We start from the raw sequence: 20,775 nt of genomic DNA, 5'->3' as shown, positions 1-20,775 counted from the left end.
CAGAAGCTGGACACTTCCCGGTGGCTCCTGTAGGTTCCCGTGCTTCTGTGGGACGGCCCTGGTCTCTGTGAGGTTGCTGGCTCTCCTTCCCGTCCCTCGGCTCACTGCCCTCTGGTGCTGCTGGTCCCCCAGGTGCGAGGGGAGCTGCTGCGGGAGAGGGTGCAGCGGCTGGAGGCCCAGGAGGGACGCTTCGCGGAGTCGCTGGTTGCTGTGCAGTTCCAGAAGGCGGCGCGGGCCGCCGAGACCCTGTCGGCCTTCACCGCCCTGCTCAGCATCCAAGGTCTGCTGCTGGAGGAGCTGAGGGAGTCGGAGACACTGAGCCAGGCGGCTTGCGGCCAGATCCTGCAGTCCCACAGCCCGGTGAGTGCAGGAGGGGTCGGGAGGCACCGGCACCTTCTAAAGCCACCGTTTCCTCCACCTGCAGATGGGCCATGAGCGCCCGGCCGGTCTATGCCCTGGGTGGGCTGAGGACCAAGTGGGGTGCATGGTAGGTCAGCAGCCTGCAACTCTCAGCCCAGGCAGCTCCAGGGCATTGCCTCTGGGGAGAGACCGTGGGGAACTGGTGAATCTTCTGGTCAATGGCGGGGGCCACAGTTTAATGACATTAGTGTTTCATTCAAACAACAGAAGTGCATGTTTGAATGAAGATGCAGTATGGGGGGAAAAAGTGCATATTTCAATTAAGGGCATCCTGAATGTCACCGTATATTGGATTGTTTATCTTTGCAATTCTAAATTGTCATTAAGCCTGCAGGCTGCACTCTTTCAGGGTGAAGAAGAGGATCCATAACATGAGAGCTATGGTAATAACTGTTTTGAGGACTAATTTGAGGTCCTTTGTGCCTAGACTTTAGAATTTTATGTGTCACCTATTACTGTGATAATTACATGCAGGGGGAGGCCTCCCAGGTGTGGAGTAGCTCCTGGGGGCAGGCAGGGGCTCGAGTGTCGTGAATGGACCAGCGGCCAGTTAAGCATCGGCAGCTCTATTCTGTTTCTGAAGACTGCCATTTAAGTGTGATTAGCACTGAGTGCCGTTCCGCGCCCTCTGTTGTGGGTTATATTGTTGATTATCTGGCCCTGCTGTGAAGTGGGTGTTGTCAGCACGCTCACTCCTCAGGGAAAGAGAGATGTGGGCAGGTGGCAGGTCACAGCCTTCGTGAAGATGAGTGACAGGAGCCAGAGTCTTTCCCTGAGTTGGTGCACTGTCACCTTGGTGGATGGACTGTCCCAGCTGAGTTCATCAAGATGGGGGTCCCATAAATTCTTTAAAAGGTGGCAAATCACACTTGACTCTGAAGAGTCCAAGACTGTTTTCTGGCACATGGTGAATGCTGCGTGGTGACAGCTGTCTTAAGGACAGAGCTCCCGTAGGGTCTCTGGGTGCTCCAGCACTGAGCTTCCAGTGCTGCCCCCGTAAAGCTCAAGCATAGGAGAACGTCCTTCAGGACTGGCTGCGGGTGTCCCCGTCAGAGCTGCAGGGAGCCTTGAGAGCAGATCGGGAGCCAGCACTGCTCTGACACCACTGACACCCGGAACCCGGGTTGGGATGAGCCCCGGGCAGGAGTCTGTGGGATGTGTCCATGGGGCAGGACACCCAGACAGGCTGGGGGGCCAGAGCCCCTACCTTCCCGCCTGCTGCATGCGCGGGGGGGGGGGGGAGCTGCCCTATGAGTTTTAAGGAAAGGCCTCAGCAGAGTGAAGACGAGAAGGGACCAGATGCATGCAGCCCTTCAGCCAGGACACCCCAGGTGACAAAGGAGCCAGCAGGACTCCAGGCTGGTCTCCAGTCCTGGTGCAGAGACTCGTTCTCTGCAGAGCAAGGTGTCTGCAGAGGACACATCGGGATTTCTAAAGACTGAGTGCAGCCAGAGGTGAGCTCTCCGTGGGCAGGAAGTCACTGGGCAGTGAGAAGCCAGGGAAGATGACCTGTGTGAGCAGGCCAGGGCCTTCGAAGACATTGGGGACCCAAAGCATCAGCGGAATGTCATGATTTGTGAGTTTACTGAAAAAATAAAGGTCATACGAAAATGATGTTGAAACGTTGGTCACCTGGAGCATTAGTGATTCTGGACTTGTGTGAACTTAATAAAAGAAAATAAGAAGAAGGAAAAGTGAAAGAATAGGGAGGAGTCAGGTTAAGGTGAGAATCTCGGCACACACGCTTCAGTATGATTGGTGATCAGATGGAGCCCAGAGGGCACACAGAAGAGCATCTGAGAAGCCGCCCTGAGTGCACCCAGGATTCACAGCAAACAGGTAACCAAAATGTGTCCTTAGCACACACTGGAGCAGTGACAAATAATCACCATGTGTCACTCTGGCTACCTTTCAACAAAGGGCAATTAACCTCAAAACAGTTAAAAAAGATAATTGCTAAAGAGTCCATAATTTGTGACTTCAGAACATACCTCTGAATAATTCCTAGGTCAAAGAAATAATGGAAAATATTTTTAAAAACATAGAGCAGAAAAATAATATACCTATGACATATCACAATGTGGAATTCAGCTAAAGCAGGTTTTGGAGGGAACTTTATACCCTAAGCTACATTAGGAAAGAAAGGCCCACAGCTGACCATGTAGGAAGCTGGGGTGGGGGAACTGGGGTAATTGGCCTGTGGAAAGCAGAGGAAGGAACACTGCATAAATAAAAATAAAAACAGAACTGCCACAAAATAAAAATAAAAATAGAACTGCCACAGGGAAGTGGAAAGTTGACTTTTTTGGGGGAAAAAAACTTATAGAATATACAAATGTCTGGCAAGACTTGCCATGACAAAAAGAGGTGAGGGACAAGTAAATAATACCAGAGTTTAGAAAGCAACTGTAGATGCAGCAGTTTTTTAAAATAGGAGAATACCGTGCACAGCTTTATGTTGAAGAATCTGAAAACTGAACTGAAAGGAGAAAATTTCTAGAAAAGTCTGAAAGATTGACTCAAGATGGAAAAAACATGTACATTCCTAATGCCATGAAAGAAACTGGTGCATAGGTTAAGCACCTCCCTGTTCACAGAAAACACCCAACCGAGACAGTTCTGTAGGCGGGTTCCACCAAACCTTAAGGTCTTCCGCTGGTCTCGGGTGCACATTATTCCTGAGATTAGGAGGATGCTAATTTTATGATGCTCAGCAAACCTTGATACCGAAACCAGACACGAGCAGTCTAAGAAGGAACAATGGCAGTTGTGATCATAGACACCAGATGTGAACATGACCCATCCATCTATGAGAAGAAGTCAATACATCGTGGCCAGGTTGAGTTTCTCCCAGGAGTATACGGTTGGTCTCTCAGGAGAAATCAGAACACCATTTTGAAAATCCACCTAACGGCTAACGGGGGAAACAACCCAGACGCTCGTTTCCGCATATACACCCACTCGAGGTGGACTCCTGGTAACGGGAGGAGGCCTGGCCCAGCACTTACCCAAACACACAGCACGGGATGCACTCGGAGTGGTTGGCACGGAGGGAGCCCTGTCCTGGATTCCAGATGGAGGGAATAAAGCCTTCCCAGGGAAGGACAGTCTAAGGTCAGGGAGTCGGGGGCAGAGCGAGACACTAGGAGCCCTGGCTCTCAGTTCACAGTTACGTGCTGCCTCCACCTGCACGGGGAACACCTCAGTGCGGCCTGGAAGCCCCTCGTGGTGCTGAGATCACCTGTGTCCACTGGTAACTGAGACCACAACACCCTGTCCATCTTGAGACTTTGAGTAGGACAGAGCTTCCTACCACTGGTCTGTGGGGAAGAGGCCGTGAGTCCTGAGTGGAGATGACGTGGTGTCCTCAAGGCCAAGGTGATGGGTGACCGCTGTTTCATTCAGTCTGCAGTTGGCAGGAGACGGCCGTCTTACTCTAGATGTTGGACTCCATTTTGCATTTGATCGTCTGCATCAACCGCTCTCCTGTTGGAAATGGGCTTTTAAGCTGTGAAACACGCAGGAGGATTAAAAAAGCATGCAATGAAATGCTGTGGGAGAAAGGACTCCTGCGAGGGTGATGTTGAGTGCACCTCATTGATGAAGGGTTCAGACTCTTTTTGTGATATTGGAGCATATGCAAGGTGTAATTGGATCAGGGCAGAATGGTTGTTATGGGCAGATTTAAACAGGAAGGACTTCCAGGGAGCAGATGCTGTGACCCCAGACTAACTGTACGCACTGTATGTGCATTTGGTTTGAACTGCTGAGCACGCACCTCCAGGCCCATGGGCACCTCCCTTCCCTCCTCCCTCCTCCTCCCTCCGCCTGGTTCTCCTGTGCCAGGACTCACCCTCTGATGATTCTGCCTGAGTTCTTGCACTCGGTCTTCTGTGGCCTGGCTTCGCGGCTCCCAGCCACCCGTTCTTCAAAGGCAGAGAGCATCACTATTGGCTGCACCCGCCAAGCTATGCGTGAGGCCCAGGCACTGACTGTGCTTCTGCCCCTTCCTTCCCTCCACGGTGGCATTTCTAGTCCCATTCTTCTGGGGAAGAGGCTGAGCTTAGGGAGGGACGGTCATTTCACCAAGGCCCACAGCAGCAAAGCAGGCCTCCTGTCCTAAGATCATGCCCCTGGCCCCCTCCCTATTCCAGCCTCCCCTCCACACTGCGGCCAAAGGGTTCTTTATGAAAAATAAAATGATCACGCACAGCCCCACCCCCAGGTCCACATTCCACCTCCTAGCTGGGAGCAGTGGCCCACGCCTAATAATCCCAATGGCTTGGGAGGCTGAGGCAGGAGGATGGCAAGTTCAAAGCCAGTTCAGCAAGTTATCGAGGCCCTAAGCAGCTCAAGGAGACCCTGTCTCCAAATGAAATACCCAAAGAGGCTTGGGATGTGGCTCAGTGGTTAAGTGCCCCTGAGTTCAATCCCTGGTATAAAAACAAAAAAAAATCCTCACCTCCCTACCATTCCTCCCTCAGACCCTGGGCTTCAGGCCCTAGACCTTCCTGCTGCTCTGAGCCCTGAGATACATTCAAGCATCTGTTCCTTAGAGGGACCTCTACCTAGAAGACTTCTGCCACACCTCCTTGCAAACTCCTGTCTACATTCTAAGACAAGCCCAGGGATCGCCTCCATGAAGCCACCCAGGATGCCCTCCGGTGGCACCATCTGTCCCAGCTCTGTGCTCCCAGAGCCCCATCTGAATCTGTGATCACCGAGGATGGTGTTCTGTCTCTGTCTCTGCATACGAGCTGCCCCCTCCCCACACTGAGTCTTCAGGATCTAGAGATATGTCCCACTCACTCTGAATCCCAAAAATACCCAGCAAAAAGGAACTCTATCCTCTGTCCACCCATCCATCCGTCGGTCTGTCTATCCATTCTCTGCCTAATCTATTTCTACCATCTTTCTATCCTCTAGTCTATTGTCCATCGTCTGTCACCTGTCTACCTATCATCCCTCCTTCCACCACCCATCGGTGTCACCAGCTGTCTCTCTGTTCATGCATCGGGCAGGTACCTGGTGGTGGTCTCGGAGGCCGCTGAACTGAGAGATGGGACCAGAGACCAGAGAAACCTCAGTTCTCTCCAGCTGTGTTTTTGCCCAACACTGTGACTTCAGGAGTTTCACTTACCCTCTCTGTGCCTCAGTCACCTTATCTATAAAAAGGGATAATGGTAAATTCTGATTTTGTGTCATTTTGTGAAGATTAAATAAGTTGTGTAAATGCTCTGGCCCAGTGTAGACATTCAGGAAATGTTAACCGCCATTATTATTATTGTTGTTGTTATTATTATTATTAACTTTTTCCACGAGCTGGGCCCTGTTCTCACTTCTGGGGAGAAAGACAAGTCACCACAGCCCGGGATTCGTGGTGCTTGTATTTAAAGTCTAGTAGCAGAGCAAGCTCTAAAGAAGGCAGGCCCAGACGGAGCTTGGAACCCAGTGGGCAGGTGCGGAGGGGAGCAGGCTTGGGGCACAGGCCTGAAGCTCTGGAGAAAGTCCCACCAGAGAACGCTGAGCTGCAGGCCATGTCCACCTGCCTTCCATTCCTGACCAGGGATTTCCAAGCTCCTCTAGAAGAGATGGCCTCTGTGCTCCACCACTTCTCTGGTGACCCCAACAGGCTTGGGTTGGAGTCTTCCATCCCACACTGTTCCCAGCAGAGGTCTGGCCAGGCTCACAGCTCGACAGAACACTGTGGGAAACCACGTAGGGCTACCTCTTCTCCCCTCAGGGTGCTGCAGTGATCAGCGGTCAGGATGGCAGACCCCAGTGGGTGGACGTGCCGCTCCGCAGCTCTCGAGGCTTCCCAGGCCCTGGATTGAGGCTGCAGTGCGTGGCCAGGCTGCCAGTCTCTCCACGCTGTGACCTCGGGGCTCCTCTCGGCCACTTGTCCCACTGTCGTGGTTCTCGGGTTGTATTTCTGAGCCTTGGGGACTGTGGACTCTTTTGAGAATTTGATACAAACTTTGTTCCCTCCGCAGAAATCAGAGTACTTTGTACATATTTAGGAGGATCAGGGGCCACCGTCCCCCGTGAGGCCCACCAGGACCTCTCAGGATGAGCCCCACTGACCTCCACCTCGGCTTTCCCTGCCTGCACCTCCATGGCCTGGGGGCCTCCTACCTACCCGGGCCCACCTTGGCAGACTCCTCTGCTGAGATTTTCTGGTGACTTGGGAAGGCAGGTGCCCCCCGACGGTGTCAGGCAGCGTAGCCCAGTGAGAGCACAAGCCCGGAGTTCGCTGGCCTGGGCTCAGATCCTGACTCTGCCTCTCAGTGAGTGTGTCACCTGGAACATGACCGCCACTCTGCCCCGATTTCCTTCTCCATAAACTCAGAGAAGGGGGGTGTGTGGTCTAGAGTCGCTGAAGGACAGAGACCTTCCCACAGATGCCCCCCGACCTCCAGGGTTAGTTCACGATAAACTGAGAATAAGGCACAAGTTCACTTGTGGCCCTGGCCTGTGCGGCAGCTCAGCACACGCTGGAGTGCTGCTGTCCACCTCAGCACCTGGGTCTGGCTGGGGACTGTGCTGCCACCACGGTCCACTATGGCAAGAAAACATTGTACTGCGGGTCACCCGCCTGGGACACCATCCAAATTCCAGAGTTAGCGTCCGTCTTCCCTGTGTGTGCTCTGCCTGCGCACCATGGCGAAGGCAGAAGTCGTAACGGAGCCTCCTAAGTTGGTGCCACCAGGGACCAGCAGCCCTTTGGTGTGCCTCTGTGCTGTGGGCACTGTTGATAGGGACCGTGGTGCTGCGTCCCGTGACTTCTTCAGTGGCAGATGCTGGCAGGTACTCTGCGGTGACCCAGGGACAGGTGGCAGCTGCCCGGCACCGTGCACCTACTCCCTCAGGGAGCCCAAGCTGTAGCCAAAGGGTGCATGACGGTGATGCGGGTGGCTTCAAAAAAGTGCGTGTGAAGGGTGTCATTGAGATGTGAGGAGGGATGTCCCTGTCCCCCAGGGACTAGGGAGCCGGCCACCCGGGAGGTATGGTCGGTCGGCAGTCGGGAAGTCCCTGTAGAGGAAGGAGCACCACCTGCTGGGTGGAGCTGTGACAGAGGAGGCGGGCACATCCTACATCTGGTCACTCTACCAGGGGAGCCAGGCAAGATGGGCCCGGCAGGCTTCCAGCGCATGCCGGGAGCCCAGGCTTTGTCCTTGCTCCATTCACATTTGTAGTGGGACTCACCACCTGTCCCCTCTGTGTGCAGGAGCTGCAGGACCTGGACAGGAGGCTGGAGGACCAAGTGGCCCAGCAGGAGGCAGCCCAGCAGCAGCAGGCCCTGGCCAGCTGGCAGCACTGGGTGGCTGGGGGGCCTGGGCTCCTGAGCGAGCCTGGGGAGGAGGACTCTGAAAGGCCCGTCTCCGCCGTCCTGCAGCAGGCCCTGGGCAAGGGCCAGAAGTTACTGGATCTCCACCAGCAAAGGTAGGGCCCGTGGCCCACGGTCCCGGGAGTGACGTCCCCTGCAGGCCTGGGGAACCTGCCTCTCACCCTCCCGCCTACGGTGCCAGCCAGCACGTGGCACGAGCCACCCAGCTTGGCGGGAATCGGCTTCCTTGTTCCCTGATGTCCTTCTAAGATACCTTATTTTCCTATCACTGAGGTTTACCAATATTTTAGACTTTTTAAATAATCACAGACTTACAAGAAATTGCAAAAATAATAGAGAGAGGTCTTGTTCCTTTTCACCGGCTTCTCTGTCATCTTAGTGCAGGACCGAGCCGTGGGCCGACATCAGCAGAACTCAGGCCTCATTCGGACCTCACTGTAAACATGGCGCTTTATCAAGATTGCAGAGCCGAGCTCCCGTCTTCTTTCTCTGTTCTTTGTGTTATTCTTCAATTAACACTGGACAGTTAGCTTGGCCTGTGGCATCAGGAACTCTTAGAAAAACAAGGTTCATAGCTCTGGCGTTTTCCACTGTGAACCTGGCGTTGGTGTGGAGGGAACGTGAGGCCATCTGGACTGGGCAGTGTGACGGGTCCTGAAAACAGACACAAGTTAGTCGGAAGGAAACAGACTGGAGTCTGATGGGCTTGATTTCCGGGTGGTGAGATGCTGTGTAAACGGAGCACGGCTTGGGGCTCTGAGGTGACCGTGAAGGGCTGAGCTTGTGCCCAGGAGCTTCTCGGAGGCGTGGGTAGGTGGGCTGGGCGTTGGGGTGTGCAGCACTCACGCGCTCCCTGGAGGCTTTGAGCTGCACCTGAGGACGCAGTGGGTGTGGCCACCAGCAGGACTGTGGGCAGGCCACGTGGACAGCAGAGCTGCTCCCGTGGAGGACAGGAGGCTCCTGCGAAGGGAAGCCAGCTGGTCCTGTGGTCAGGGCCAGGCCCTCCCTGGACAGTGGCTCTGGTTCTGTTCAGCACAGGGCACATGGACCAGGTCTTGGTCTTCTTGGTGCAGGCCTTGTGGACCGCTGCCCAGCCTCTGTCAGAGTCAGTCGTCTCCTTCAGCGGCCCACGGAACCTCACTCGAGCCGCCCTCTCCTGGCCACCCTCCTTGGAAGAGGCCCAGGCAACACCATCTCTTTGTATATCTGTGTACGCGTGCATACGTGTGTGTGTGTGTGTGTGTGTGTGTGTGTGTACATATATATGTCCATATACTTCTTTTTCACACGGCGGTGTGGCTTTGATCCCTCTTCCTTATTTGGAGCCTGGATGGCCTCATGGTGTCCCTTCCTAACACAGTGGCCTCACTGGGCTCTGTTTTCCCTCTAGTTGGAGACAAGAGCAGCAGGACAGCGCTGTGCTGGAGGATCTGCTGGAGAACATGGAGACGGACACCTTCATGACCCTGTGCGGCCAGGTGAGGAGACACTGCCCCAGACTGCCTCTGTCCCTGCCTCTGTCCCCTGCACACACCTCTTCCCCTTCCTCAGAGCTGCCTGTCCTCAGCCATTGAATGGGCTGAGGAAGCTGGCCTGGGAAATTCAGAGCAGGTCATGAGTGGCCCCAGCACAGGTGGCAGGCAGGGGACACTCAGGCAGGTTCCATGTCCCCACATTCAGCCAACTGTGGATCCAAAATAAGTTGCATTGCTGTGGACAGGTGCTGTGCAGCTGGTCGGGCAGGGCTGTGTCTCTACCAAACACTGATGGCCTCTCCTGCCCACCATTCCCCAGCCAGTGCTGTGCCCGGTAGGTCACCATCATGTCCTGTGTCTTAGGTAGCACAAGTGATGATAGGAAGGTACGAGAGGCTGTGTGCAGGGTATCTGCAAATGTGATGCTGTTTTATTTCATTTTATTTTTAAATATTTATTTTTTAGTTGTAGGTGGACACATATCTTTATTTATTTTTATGTGGTGCTGAGGATCAAACCCAGTGCCTCATGCATGGTGGGCGACTGCTCTACCTTTGAGCCCCAGCCCCAGCCCTGATGCTGTTTTATATAAAAGGAAACGTCTGGATCCCCTGACCACCCCCCAGGAAAGCCGGGCTGAGCCCGAGGGGTACAAACACCAAATGGACTCCCCCGGGTCCTTCTGCCTCTGCAGGGCTCTCCTGCTTCCTAGTGCACATGAATGACCGCCTCCTAGAGGGACATGTGGCTGGCAGTCCTGGCTCCTAGCCCTTCGATGCCCTCCCCACCCCAGCCTTGCTGTCTGTCTTAGGCCTCACTGAAGTCCCAGGGGAGGTCTGACTGGCCAGGTGGTCAGGTGTGCCTGCCCTGACCAGAAGTGCTGTTACCTGTGCCTGTGTGATACAGGACAGTGGGACAAGCTCTAGCTCCATTTGTCCTCCCTGAACCCTGTGCCACAGTGTCATCCTAACCCGCATTTTACAGATGAGGAGGCGGAGGCAGAGAGATACGAGAACCGGCCCAAGGCCTCTCTGTTCTGCTCAGTGCCGCTGGGTGCCAGGGAGCTTTCTGGAGTACCAGATCTGTGCTGGTTTCTCCACAAAGATTTCGTTCTGAAATCCTGCGGATGCACAGGAGGTTGCGGAGCCAGTGTGGGGCATGCCAGCGTCCACCGGGCTTCGTGTTTCCCCCTGCTGTTGCCCAGAGCATGTCACAGTCAGGAGCTGACATCGGTGTCAGCACATGCACTGTTCTCTGTCACTTGAGCACAGCAGGTCCACCCCGTCAGGATGCAGGACTGTCCTCCCCACAGAGCCCTCCTCGTGCTGCCCCCCACTGCCCACCCTGGCAATCCAGGGTCTGCCCCAGCTCTGAGTTTTGTCCAGGCCGCAGACCTGTGTGCCTGGAGTCAAGCAGCCTTAGACTCTAGGCCCTTCCAGCTCTTTTACTTATTGCAGAACGGTGTTCTGTGGTAAGGACGCAACACAGTGTCCCTGGGACACTCTCTGTCCCCTGGTTTAGGGATACTTCAGTTGTTTCTGGAGCCTGAATGGTCCTCAGGGCCGTGTGGCCTCACAGAAGTGGAACAAGGAGGAGAAAGGTGAGCAGTGTTCCTGCTGCAGGCCAGGGCCTTTGCCATGTGATTCGGGCGGTGCCTGACAGAGCCGAGAACAGTCACGAGGGAGGGACGCAGCCTCAGGAATGCCGCGGTGCCACAGGTGCTCACCAAATAGGTTTTTCTGACAGCTCTGTGAATTTAGAAGCTGTTTTCCAGACTAACTACTAAAATATGTATTCCCCTTAGACAAAAAGCCCTAAGAATGCAATAAATTTAAAATTGACGCATGTCAGGTCTAGAGGTGGCGCAGGCTGAGCTCCCCTTCCCCTGCCTGCCCTAGGAGCTGAGGCTGGCGTCGTACCTCTGCAAGATGGCGATGGTGCCCGGGGCCACGCTGTGCCGCCTCCTGAGTGTGCTGCTGCCCGCGGGCTCCCAGCCCCAGCTGCTGGCCCTGCTGGATTCGGTCAGTGAGAAGCACTCGGACCGTGCAGCAGACCACGAGGGCAGGGAGCAGGCCGACCCTGGCAGGAGGAGGTGAGTGCCCTGTGGTGACCGCCTCTGGAAACCAGAGAGAGGGTGACCTGTAAGGGGACTGGAGCAGGGGATCAGACCTACCACCTGGAAAAAATGTCCATCAGGCTCACCGTCCGTTGGTCACATTTCTCCCTCCACAGGCTTTCTGAGTGCATGTGCGTGTGTTGAGTGTGGTTGAGGTGTGCATGTGCACACCTGTGTGCACACCTCCCGGCTCACCATGAGGTCGTGACTCTCGTCCCCATAAACCCATCCTTGGTGGAAAATGTGTGGGTGGGAAGCGTGTTTGACGCCCCTCGGGTGGAACACCCCACTGCAGCACAGCCTGGGACAGTGGCGATGGCCCTCGTGGCCCTGTGGTGACTGGGAGCTGCTGCTGCCCATCATCCAAGAGAGCCTGGGCCACAGAGGGGCCGCCTGGGGAAAGACCCCGACTCAAAGCTCCAAGTGCTGTTTCCACTGAACGCGTTGCTCCGGCCCCGCCCCAGGCGCGACTGTGGAGTGGAGCTGCCCTGCGGCCCACACCTGCGTATTGAGTGTCGCGCGCCCGCGGTGCTGACGCTGTGCCCACAGGCCTGAGAGCGGGGGCAGCTCTCCATGTTCCTGGGCGATTCCTGTCCCAGTGTCTGAGCTGCGTTTCCTGCTACTTTAAGTCGTGCTGTCACTGTTATGGACACATCTTCTCAGACATTGTTTTGAATGGCGGCCTAATACTCCAGACAGGCGTAGCCTAGGTAGGTGGCTGTCCCCATCTGTCACTGGGGCCACTTTTCCTCAGCTGTTACAACCCTGCAGATATTTTCCTTTAGGTTCCGAGTCCAGGTATGAATTGGGTCCATGGAGGGAAGGCAGGAAGCCGGGCAGTGTCACTTGAGAAGGGAAACGTGGACTAGGTTGGCAAGGGTAGGGCCCCAGCTGCCAGAGCCCGCCTCATCGAGGACCCACAGGAGGCTGTGGCTGGACGGCGGGGGCTGGCGGGCCGCTGGAATGGCGGTGGTGGGCACACATGTGGACACTGCTTTCCTGACATGGGGCTGTTTGGTCAGAGCTGAGGAGGGGTCTGACTCCGGAGGTCGCGAGCACTGCTGAGGACACGTGGGCAGAGCTGGGTGAGGGGAAGGGAGGGCGTGAGGCCAGCCGTGAGGATAAGCGGTCCAGCAAGTCCAGAGGGCCTGCGGGGCTGGGACAGCAGGAGGACTCGGGTGGTAAGTGCCTGCACTTTGTCCAGCCTCCTAGCCGAGGGGACTAGGGGATTCTCCCGGCCCGGGCCACCCAGAGTCCCTGAGGGCGGGCAGGCCCTCTTCCTGGTCCCCTGCCCGGGGCCTGGCAGCCCCTCCCTGAGGCCTTGGCTTTCAAGCCACGGAAGCTGACTGGCTGCACGGGAGCCGGTGACTGAGGGACCTGTGGGGTGTGGGGAGAGCTATGTCCAGCCCCGGAGGGACAGGCCCAGGAAGCACCGGGGGCAGCTGCTGTGGGGTGCTGTCGTCAGAGACACCTCTCCTGGGAAGGAGAGCCCCCTGTCCACTGTGGGGAGGGACGAGCTGTACCCACCTCCAGCTGGGCGGGTGGGAGCCATGGCGCAGAGGAAAGTGCTCCCTGGGCTGGACTCTCCGGCCTGTGCCGTCCTCTGCCGACTGGGGCCCAGGCCCACCGAGCTCTCCTCTCAGTCTCCCTGGCAGTGTGACAAGGTCCCTCGCCTTTGGTCTGGAGTCACACACGCCCATGGCCTGAGGACGCCCTGCCACCACCCTCCTGGCTCCCACGGTGCTTCTCCATGTTGCACGCGCATGTTCAGGACACGCTGATGGCTCCTGGTGTGTCCACTGTCTCAGGCAGGAGGACCAAGAGACGGAACCCCACCCGCCCCGCCATGCCTCCCCGGCCAAGGCGGGCCCCACAAGCCACACAGCCCTTCATGAACGCCCTGAGCTCAAATGTCCCCAGCTCTGTGTTGCCTTCTTCGACTGATGTCACCTGTCTCTGTGATCCCCCGAACTGGGAGCCCTTCGAGGGTAGAGATTCGTCCTTGACCAGGCCAAGAGCCTGCTTGATGGGTGTGTCCTGAGCAAGGGAAAGGAGGCGTGGAGACCAGGGGTCCTGGTATCAGCGGAGGTCACACGGGGGGGATGGAGGTCAGCGGAAGTCACACAGGGGGGACGGAGGCCAGCAGAGGTCACACAGGGGGAATTGAAGGCTGTTATTTTTAACTCGAGCCTCTCTCTGCTGTTAGGAAACACCAGGCCTGGTGGCAAGCCCTGGAGAGGAAGCTGCGAGGTGGTCTGATGGCCAGGGGCCTGGAGAAGGTGCGCTGGGCCCAACAGAGGAAGGCGAGGTAGGCGCCGGCACAGGTGCGGGGAGGGCCGTCCACGCTGCCTGAGAGCGTGGGGAGATGCCCCGTGACGGGGCAGGGTCCTCCCTGAAGGCCACACATCTTTAGTCCCTGGGCTTAGTTTAGAAGCTGAAGATAAGCTGCAGCTATCAGGAGGAGAATGTTATAACATTATTAGCATTTTAATTACTGTATTTACTTTAGTTAATAGCTATTTTAAGGGCTATAATTAGAAAAGGAATAATTCCTTGTAGCTGTTCAGACATTATTATTCCCAAAGCCCTTTCACTTCTCATTGCATTGAACCTTCCAGAAAATGAGGATGATAGACCTGAAGTCCAGAGACCCCAAGACCCAGTACCTGGTGGCCATGGGACGTGGACCGTAACTGTCCCTGCGTTTGCCTAACGCTCCAGGCCTGTGCGTGCTCTGTGTGCCCAAGGCCTGCATCTCTGGCCTGTGACTTTTGCACACCTGGAGATCAGAGGGACGGGAGGGGCACAGTGGGTTAGATGTGACCACCTGTTGACCAAGAGTCTCCTGGATTCCATCTACGAGGGATTTAGGGAAGTCACATCAGGCGAGCTCATCAGGGCTTAAAAAGTGGCAGGCGCCCTGTGCTCGGGGAGCAGTGACTGTCCAGGGGGAGGGTCTGCCGAGCCCCCTGCCTCCATCGTTCCAGAGCTCAGGTGGAGGTGCTGAGCCCGTCACTGATGGTCCATGGTAACAGCTTGGGGCTGTCTGTGATGGGGGTCTCAGAAAGTCGTCCCAAAGAACTTAGGCCAGGAGGTTGGTCGGGAGAAGCCACTCTAAGTCCAGATTGAAGCTGTGTGACTAGCGTGTTCCCCTGGGAGTGCTTCTGGGCTGCACTGACCGGTGTGCAGCAGGTAACATGAGGGGCGATGGTCACAGCACCTGGCGCACTGTGGTAGCCTTCGCCCCGCCCAGAGGCACCAGGATCTACGGTGAGAAGGGATGTAGGAATATGAGCCAGAGCCACCTGGGAGTCCTCGCTCAGGGGACAGAGGTGGAACTGAATCTGTCCCAACCCTTCAGATGGTCCAGCACCCCACTGGCCAGTGACGTCCCCTGCAGACCCAGGTTGTGGCCTTGTCCTGCACTGCTTGGGCAGAGAGCACCAGTGGTTCTCAGGCCCCACGGGCTCTCAGCAGAAGCCACGGCATTCTCAAGAGCAGCCGGGGATTCAGGGCAGATTGCTGCAGTCCTGTCCCAGGACCCTCCCTAAGTGTGCTACCCTCTGCTGACGTCTGCCCGGCCTGGAACTTTTGCTTAGTACCCAGTTTCCTCAGCTGGTTTACAGTGAGGCCCAGGGTCTCCTTGTAAATGTCTGAGAGTCGGCCGGGGGTGGGGTGGGGGTGGGGGTGGGGTGGGGTGGAGCCTTCCTGGGGCCCTGCCAATCTCCATGGTGTGAACTCCCCGCCCGGCTGAGCCCAAGCTGACAATGTCATGACAACGAGCCCACAAGTCTTCTGAGAACTTGAGTCACAGGCCAGTACGGCTGGAGTGCTGCCACAGGCCTCCACTGACTTCAGGGGCACTCTGGTGCCCAAAGGTGGGAAGGGTCTTCAAATGGCACGTGGCTGGGATTCTCCTGGAGAACTCAGAACTCTCAGGAAGGTCAGAGTGAGTCCCACATATCAACTCAACCTTCTGTTCTCTCCTTAGCATATTAAAGAAGACGTATGTCCCCATCAGGGAGAGGATGGCATTCTGCGGAGAAGGCTGGCCGCACCTGTCCTTGGAGACCATTGGCGAACCGGCCCCTGTCCCCATCCTAGGTGCTGAAGCCCTCGACGTGTTAAACACAGGCGAAAAGCTCTTCATATTCAGAAACCCCAAGGACCCGGACATCTCTCTGCACATCCCTCCCAGGAGGAAGAAGAACTTCCTGAACGCCAAGAAGGCCAGCAGGGCCCTGGGCTTGGACTAGGGGAGGCCCATGTGTGCTGCTGTCTAATGCTTAGCGTGCAGCGTATCCGTTCCCACGCGGAAGACACGGGTCCCCTGCACACCCTGGCCTCAGTGACGATTCAGCGTGGTCTCATGGGTTTCCATTTGGCCTGCTCTCTTCCGCACCATGAGGATGTGGACACTCCTTTCTTTTGGTCCCGAGTCACCAGGGACCTGGAGGACACTCTGCCCCAGCTCGCACCTCTGTGCCCGGCTGTGTGAGGACGGGCCTCGCTGTTCTCCTGTTTTGTGTTTGCTACATATTCTGGTTTTATAAAGGGAACTTTTGAAAATAAATATATTTTACACAGAGCTCTCCACTTGCCTTACGTGGGGCCCTTGTTCCTGATTCTGTTCCTGATTCCCCATCGTGATGTCCAGCAGAGGGCTTTGCCCTGTCCCTTGAGCTGCCAGAAAACACGCCGGCCCCTGGGGAATGCCATCGCCTGTTCACATCTCAGTGGTCTTTCCAGTTGTACAAGGTGAAGAGATTCAGAAACCAGAGGGAAGTGATTTTTAAATCTTGAAGCAGAATCAGCTAATAAGCTGCTCAACGTGCTCTTCGGACCCAAACCCAGCCCTTCCCCTGTGCCTCGGTCAGGGGACACCCGCAGGGCTCCCTGCATCAGGTCTTAGGAGGACATGGTGCCTTGGTGTGTCCTCTCACAGCCATGGCCCTGGCCAGTGACGTCTGCTCAGGGCTGGCCAGGTCACTATAGGAGGAGTACAACTCAAAGGGTCTTTGCTGAGGGTGGAGGTGACCAGGCAGGATCCTGTCACCAGCGAGGGGAGGAAAGGGATCACGGACGACATGTCTCTTTCTTGACAGCTGCTGCCAGAACCTTCCAGCTTCAGTCACCACTAATACCCAGCAAGGCGGGTAGCGCCATTCCCGTCTCACAGCCAGGAAGCCGAGACTCCGGGAGCACGGGTGACTTGCCCTCAGTCACTCTGCCCCGGTGGAACCTGGGCCTCCTGACTTTGGAGCCCTCGTCTGCCACGGACGCCCCCTTTCTACTGACATCCTGGAGGCAGCTCCCCATCCGCACGCGGCAGCCCCTTTCTTTGTCTCCTGTCCAAGACCTCCAGCTGCCTGCTGCCTGCCCGCCCTCCACGAGTGGCCCCCAGGACCTTCCCAGCTGTGGGGTGGGAAGCTCCTCCTCCAGGGGCCACTACGGAGCCATGGAACATCCGTGGACCCAGATTCCCCACCTGCTTGCCAGAGTCAGTGGGTGGACCCTGCACTGGGCCCGGCACGGGGAGCGTGGCACAGCCGCTGGCATTGCTTGGTCTTGGAAGGGTTTCAAACAGGAGAGCACAATGGAATTTGCACTTTGGGAAGGTCACTCGGGAGACGCTGAGGAGGGTGGGTGGACCGGAGGTGGAAACCGTGAGCTGGACCTCTAGTCGATTTCTGTCCTCGGGTGGGTGGGCAGCTGCAGGGGAGGGGAGCAGGTGGGCTCCATGCTGCTCGGGTGACCCGTGTTCTGACCCTCAGGCACCCTCTGGAGGTGTGACTGGATGGGGCTCAAGCTGCAAAATGCCTGGCCCATGGCCACCTGTGGGCAGCAGCCACCATTTCTGCCCAGCCCAATGGCATTTGCCCTCTGCCCACTTCACAGCACCATGTCCAGGGAACGGCCCTGTGGGGACTCCTGACCCCCAGAGATGGACACCCACTGCTCCTCGGCTTCCTCACGGGGTGTGAGGCCGTGGTCATCATCCTCTGGGGACGAGTGGCTTCCACCCGGCCTGCCATGCTGCTCTCCGCCCCTCCACTTCGTCTGGCCCCTGCCTCCTCCCTTCCTGCTTCCTCTCACATCGGTTCAGGTCTTCATGATTGAATCCGTTATTGGCACATTTTCTCTACCCCCTTTCTTTGGCGTCTGCCTTAGTATTCAGTGCGGATCTTTAACTCACTCCCTACCATCAGGGGCATTGAACCCCTTCAGACAGCGTGGGAACAGTTTTGTCCATTTCCCCATCTGCTCTTGCTGTAGTTTGGGTCTTAAGTGTCCCTAAATGACCTTGTACTAAAGTCTTGTTCCCAGCTTCGTGCCATTGGGAGGCAGGGTGTTAAAGAGGTGGGGCCCTTAAGAGGCGGGGCCTAGGGGAAGTCAGTCGTGGGTATGCTCTTGAAGCTGATTGTGGACCTGGTCCCTTCCTTTCTACTCTTAATTCTGGCCACATAGTGGTTTTGCTCTACCACAGCTCCCACCATAAGGTGCTTCCTCCCCATAGGCCTAAAAGCAACAGGGCCAGCTGATCAGGGACTGGAACCTCCACCAGCGTGAGTTGAATAAGCCCTCATGCTTTATAAGTGGGCTCTCTCAGGTATGTTGTTACAGCAGCAGAAAGCTGATGTGATTCTTTTTGCCGTTTCTGCTATAACTCCCACATATTCTGGTGTTGTTTTACTTTCAGTATTCAGTTATCTTTTAAAAATATTTTTTTAGTTGTAGATGGACATGATACCTTTATTTTGTTTGTTTATATGGGGTGCTGAGGATCCAACCCAGGGCCTCACACGTGCTGGGCAAGTGCTCTGCCACTGAGCCACAACCCCAGCCTCCTTCAGTTATCTTTTAAAGAGGTTAAAAATGGGATAAAATCTTTGGTTTATGAAATATTTGGAATATATGAAGTCCTTCTTTAGTGCAGAGTCATATTTCCACCCGTTTATATTTAGTCTCTGTCTCCAGTTCCTGTTGCTGGAGATCTTCGCATTTCCTGGGTGTCTCTTGGTAGGAGTGTCTTCTGTTTCCAAAATGGGCTCCTTTCAGTCACACCTGATTAATTGATGTAGGGTGGGGCCCTAGATAGCTTCTGGGTGGGGCTGTTGCCAGAAAGACCAAGTGATTAGGAGGCTGGGCCTTCACCTCCTGAGGCCCCTGGACACAGCACCAGGCAGTGGGGCCCCCTGGAGATGGAGTTTGACAGAGACTTGGAACAAGGAGCTTCAGGGAGCTATGGGGCTGCTGGAGGCGGTGGCCCCTGAGAGGCTTTGGAAGCTCTGCATGTCCCCGCCCCACCCCGTGCCCCTGCCCTCGTCCATCTGGCCGTTCCGAGTTTTATCCTTTGGAATCAGCCATTGCGTGAGGATGGTCTTCCTCGGTGCTGCGAGCTGTCCAGCTGGTCAGTCAGAAGGGTGGAGGGTGCAGGGCCTGCAGCAGGCTGGGATGGCTCCCCCTGGGTCTGAGCCACGCCGCTGTCGCAACCCACCGTGTGAGGCAGCTTTCTGTCACTGACCGAGACACTGGCAAGGTCAACTTAGCGGAGGAAAAGTTTGCTTGGGCTCATGGTCTCAGTCCACGGTCAGCTGCCTCCACTGCTCTGGGCCTGAGGTGAGGCACATTCTCCCCATCACCGCAGCTGGGAAGCAGAAGGAGGGAGGGGGAGAGAGAGGGACGTCGGGGACAAACTACAGTCAGAGGGCACACCCCAAGTGACCTGATTCCTGCAGCCACAGCTCACCTTTCTACAGCTATCACCCAGTTGTCCTTTCAAATGAGTCATCCATCCAACGGATCAGTCCCCCGATGAGCTTACAGCCCTCATCATCTCATCATCTATTAACACAGGGGCTTTTGGAGAACGTTCAAGGTCAAACCGTGTCCCATCAGGCAGCTGGCCTGTGTTTGGGGGGTCCCTCCCTGGTCTGCAGGCACCCAGCTGTGTGCAGGAAGGGCAGCCCAGGGCACTCTCTCTCCTTCCCTTCCTGCAGATGCCCCACCCAGTGGACCTCTGTCCTTGTCTGGGAAGAGGGAGCTGCTCTGGGACGCGGTTAGCTCCCAGCTGTTTCCAGAGGGAGGCTGAATTCAGCCTCCGTGTCTCGGGGCCATTTTGAAGCAAATCAAGTCATCCTATAATTTCATGCATAAACGTTTCAGTGTGCATCTCCAGAGGGTATGGAGTCCTTTTTAGCATTTAGCACAGAATGAACCAATTACTAACCCTAAGGCAAATAAAAAGTTTCACCATGAAGGAAATTTAATTCAAATACCCTTAATGGCTCAGGTTTAAATAAAACTTTATTAGTTACAATATTGCAAATACCAAGTATTTACTTAAAATCGGGCTTTAATAGCATCATTAGATAGTGAGAGAAGGGAAGGGAAGGTAGGGGCGTGTCTGTTTATGTGTGTGTGTGTGTGTGTGCATCCTTGTGTGTAAGAGCTAACTCCTCGTCTCCCCGCAGTAGAAGGTCTAGGTGTATGGATAATACATGGGTAGTAAATATCGAGCAGTTACAGTGTGTTCCTTAGAAATACAAATGGTAATACCATAAGAAACAGCTAAACAATTAAAAGTACATTTATTCCTTGGGATCAACAGGAAAATGTGTCCAGCACCCAGCAGACACTCAAATCCACACTTCGATGACTCTGCACACTTAGTACAATGAGCTGGGTAAATCCTTGCTACACTGTATGGTTTAGGGAACAAAGAGAAGGAAAAAAAGTCTGAACATGCTTAATAAAGACCCTGTTTTTAGAATGTTTTAAGTCCACAGTTGGTTGGATTAGAGGATGGGGAGCCAAGGACTTCAGGGGCCGGCTGTAGGTGCTTCTTGGGAGAAGTCAGGGCTCGGAACAGCTGCGGGCTCCATCCTCAGTGCCTTCAACTGTCACCTAACACTTGGCCCGTGCACTGCCTTTGTTCAGAACCTCGAGGGCCTTGGCTTCTGAGTCAGAGCTCCAGTTCCTTGGCTCTGTCACCTCCTGGGTGTTGACCCAGGCCCGCGACTGAACCCCCCACAGCTTCAGCGTTTCCTTTTGCCAGTTGAAGACGGTGTCAGTGACCCTTCAAGGAAAGACAGACCAAGTGTCCCCTGTTGGGGGCAGCGTATGAAAAATCCAAGTGCCTTAAATGACCATGAAGAGAGGCCGTGAGGCTGTGGGAGCTGGGCCGGGGCTGGAGGCTGGGGTAGCCCCTTGGCCTCGCTGGGGCCTGCACAAACCCCCACCTCTTTACTCCGGGCATTCACTGAGCGAGGATCTGGGGTCCACTCCTTGCAGGATTGCGTTGAGGATGCACAGAAAGCACCCACCTGGCACTCTGGATGCGGGAAGCACTTGGTCAGCCATGGCTGGTGGTGGGTTGCGCTGTTGATGGAGTGGTCCTGACGGTGGGATAACAC

General features: G+C 55.6%; 1 protein-coding gene across 5 annotated transcripts in view; it reads left to right on the top strand.

The window, feature by feature from the left end:
- Evc2 (EvC ciliary complex subunit 2) overlaps positions 1–15,947 on the top strand; it is a 97,820-nt gene extending 81,873 nt beyond the window's left edge. For all 5 annotated transcript variants that reach the window (XM_058572416.1, XM_058572415.1, XM_058572418.1 and 2 more), the window contains 6 exons: positions 133–360; positions 7,649–7,863; positions 9,159–9,246; positions 11,142–11,335; positions 13,566–13,667; positions 15,351–15,947. In XM_058572416.1, coding sequence (XP_058428399.1) covers positions 133–360; positions 7,649–7,863; positions 9,159–9,246; positions 11,142–11,335; positions 13,566–13,667; positions 15,351–15,615 — 1,092 coding nt within the window. In that variant the 3' untranslated portion in view covers positions 15,616–15,947. The remainder of the gene's footprint in view (positions 1–132; positions 361–7,648; positions 7,864–9,158; positions 9,247–11,141; positions 11,336–13,565; positions 13,668–15,350) is intronic.
- Positions 15,948–20,775: the final 4,828 nt, after the last annotated feature.

The sequence above is a fragment of the Marmota monax genome, unplaced genomic scaffold (genome assembly GCF_021218885.2).
Source record: "Marmota monax isolate L192 unplaced genomic scaffold, Marmota_monax_Labrador192_F-V1.1 WCK01_AAM20220418_F8-fsc00009, whole genome shotgun sequence".
NCBI lineage: Eukaryota > Metazoa > Chordata > Mammalia > Rodentia > Sciuridae > Marmota > Marmota monax.
The sequence above is the reverse complement of the archived record's forward strand: the minus strand, read 5'-3'. Positions and strand labels throughout refer to the sequence as shown.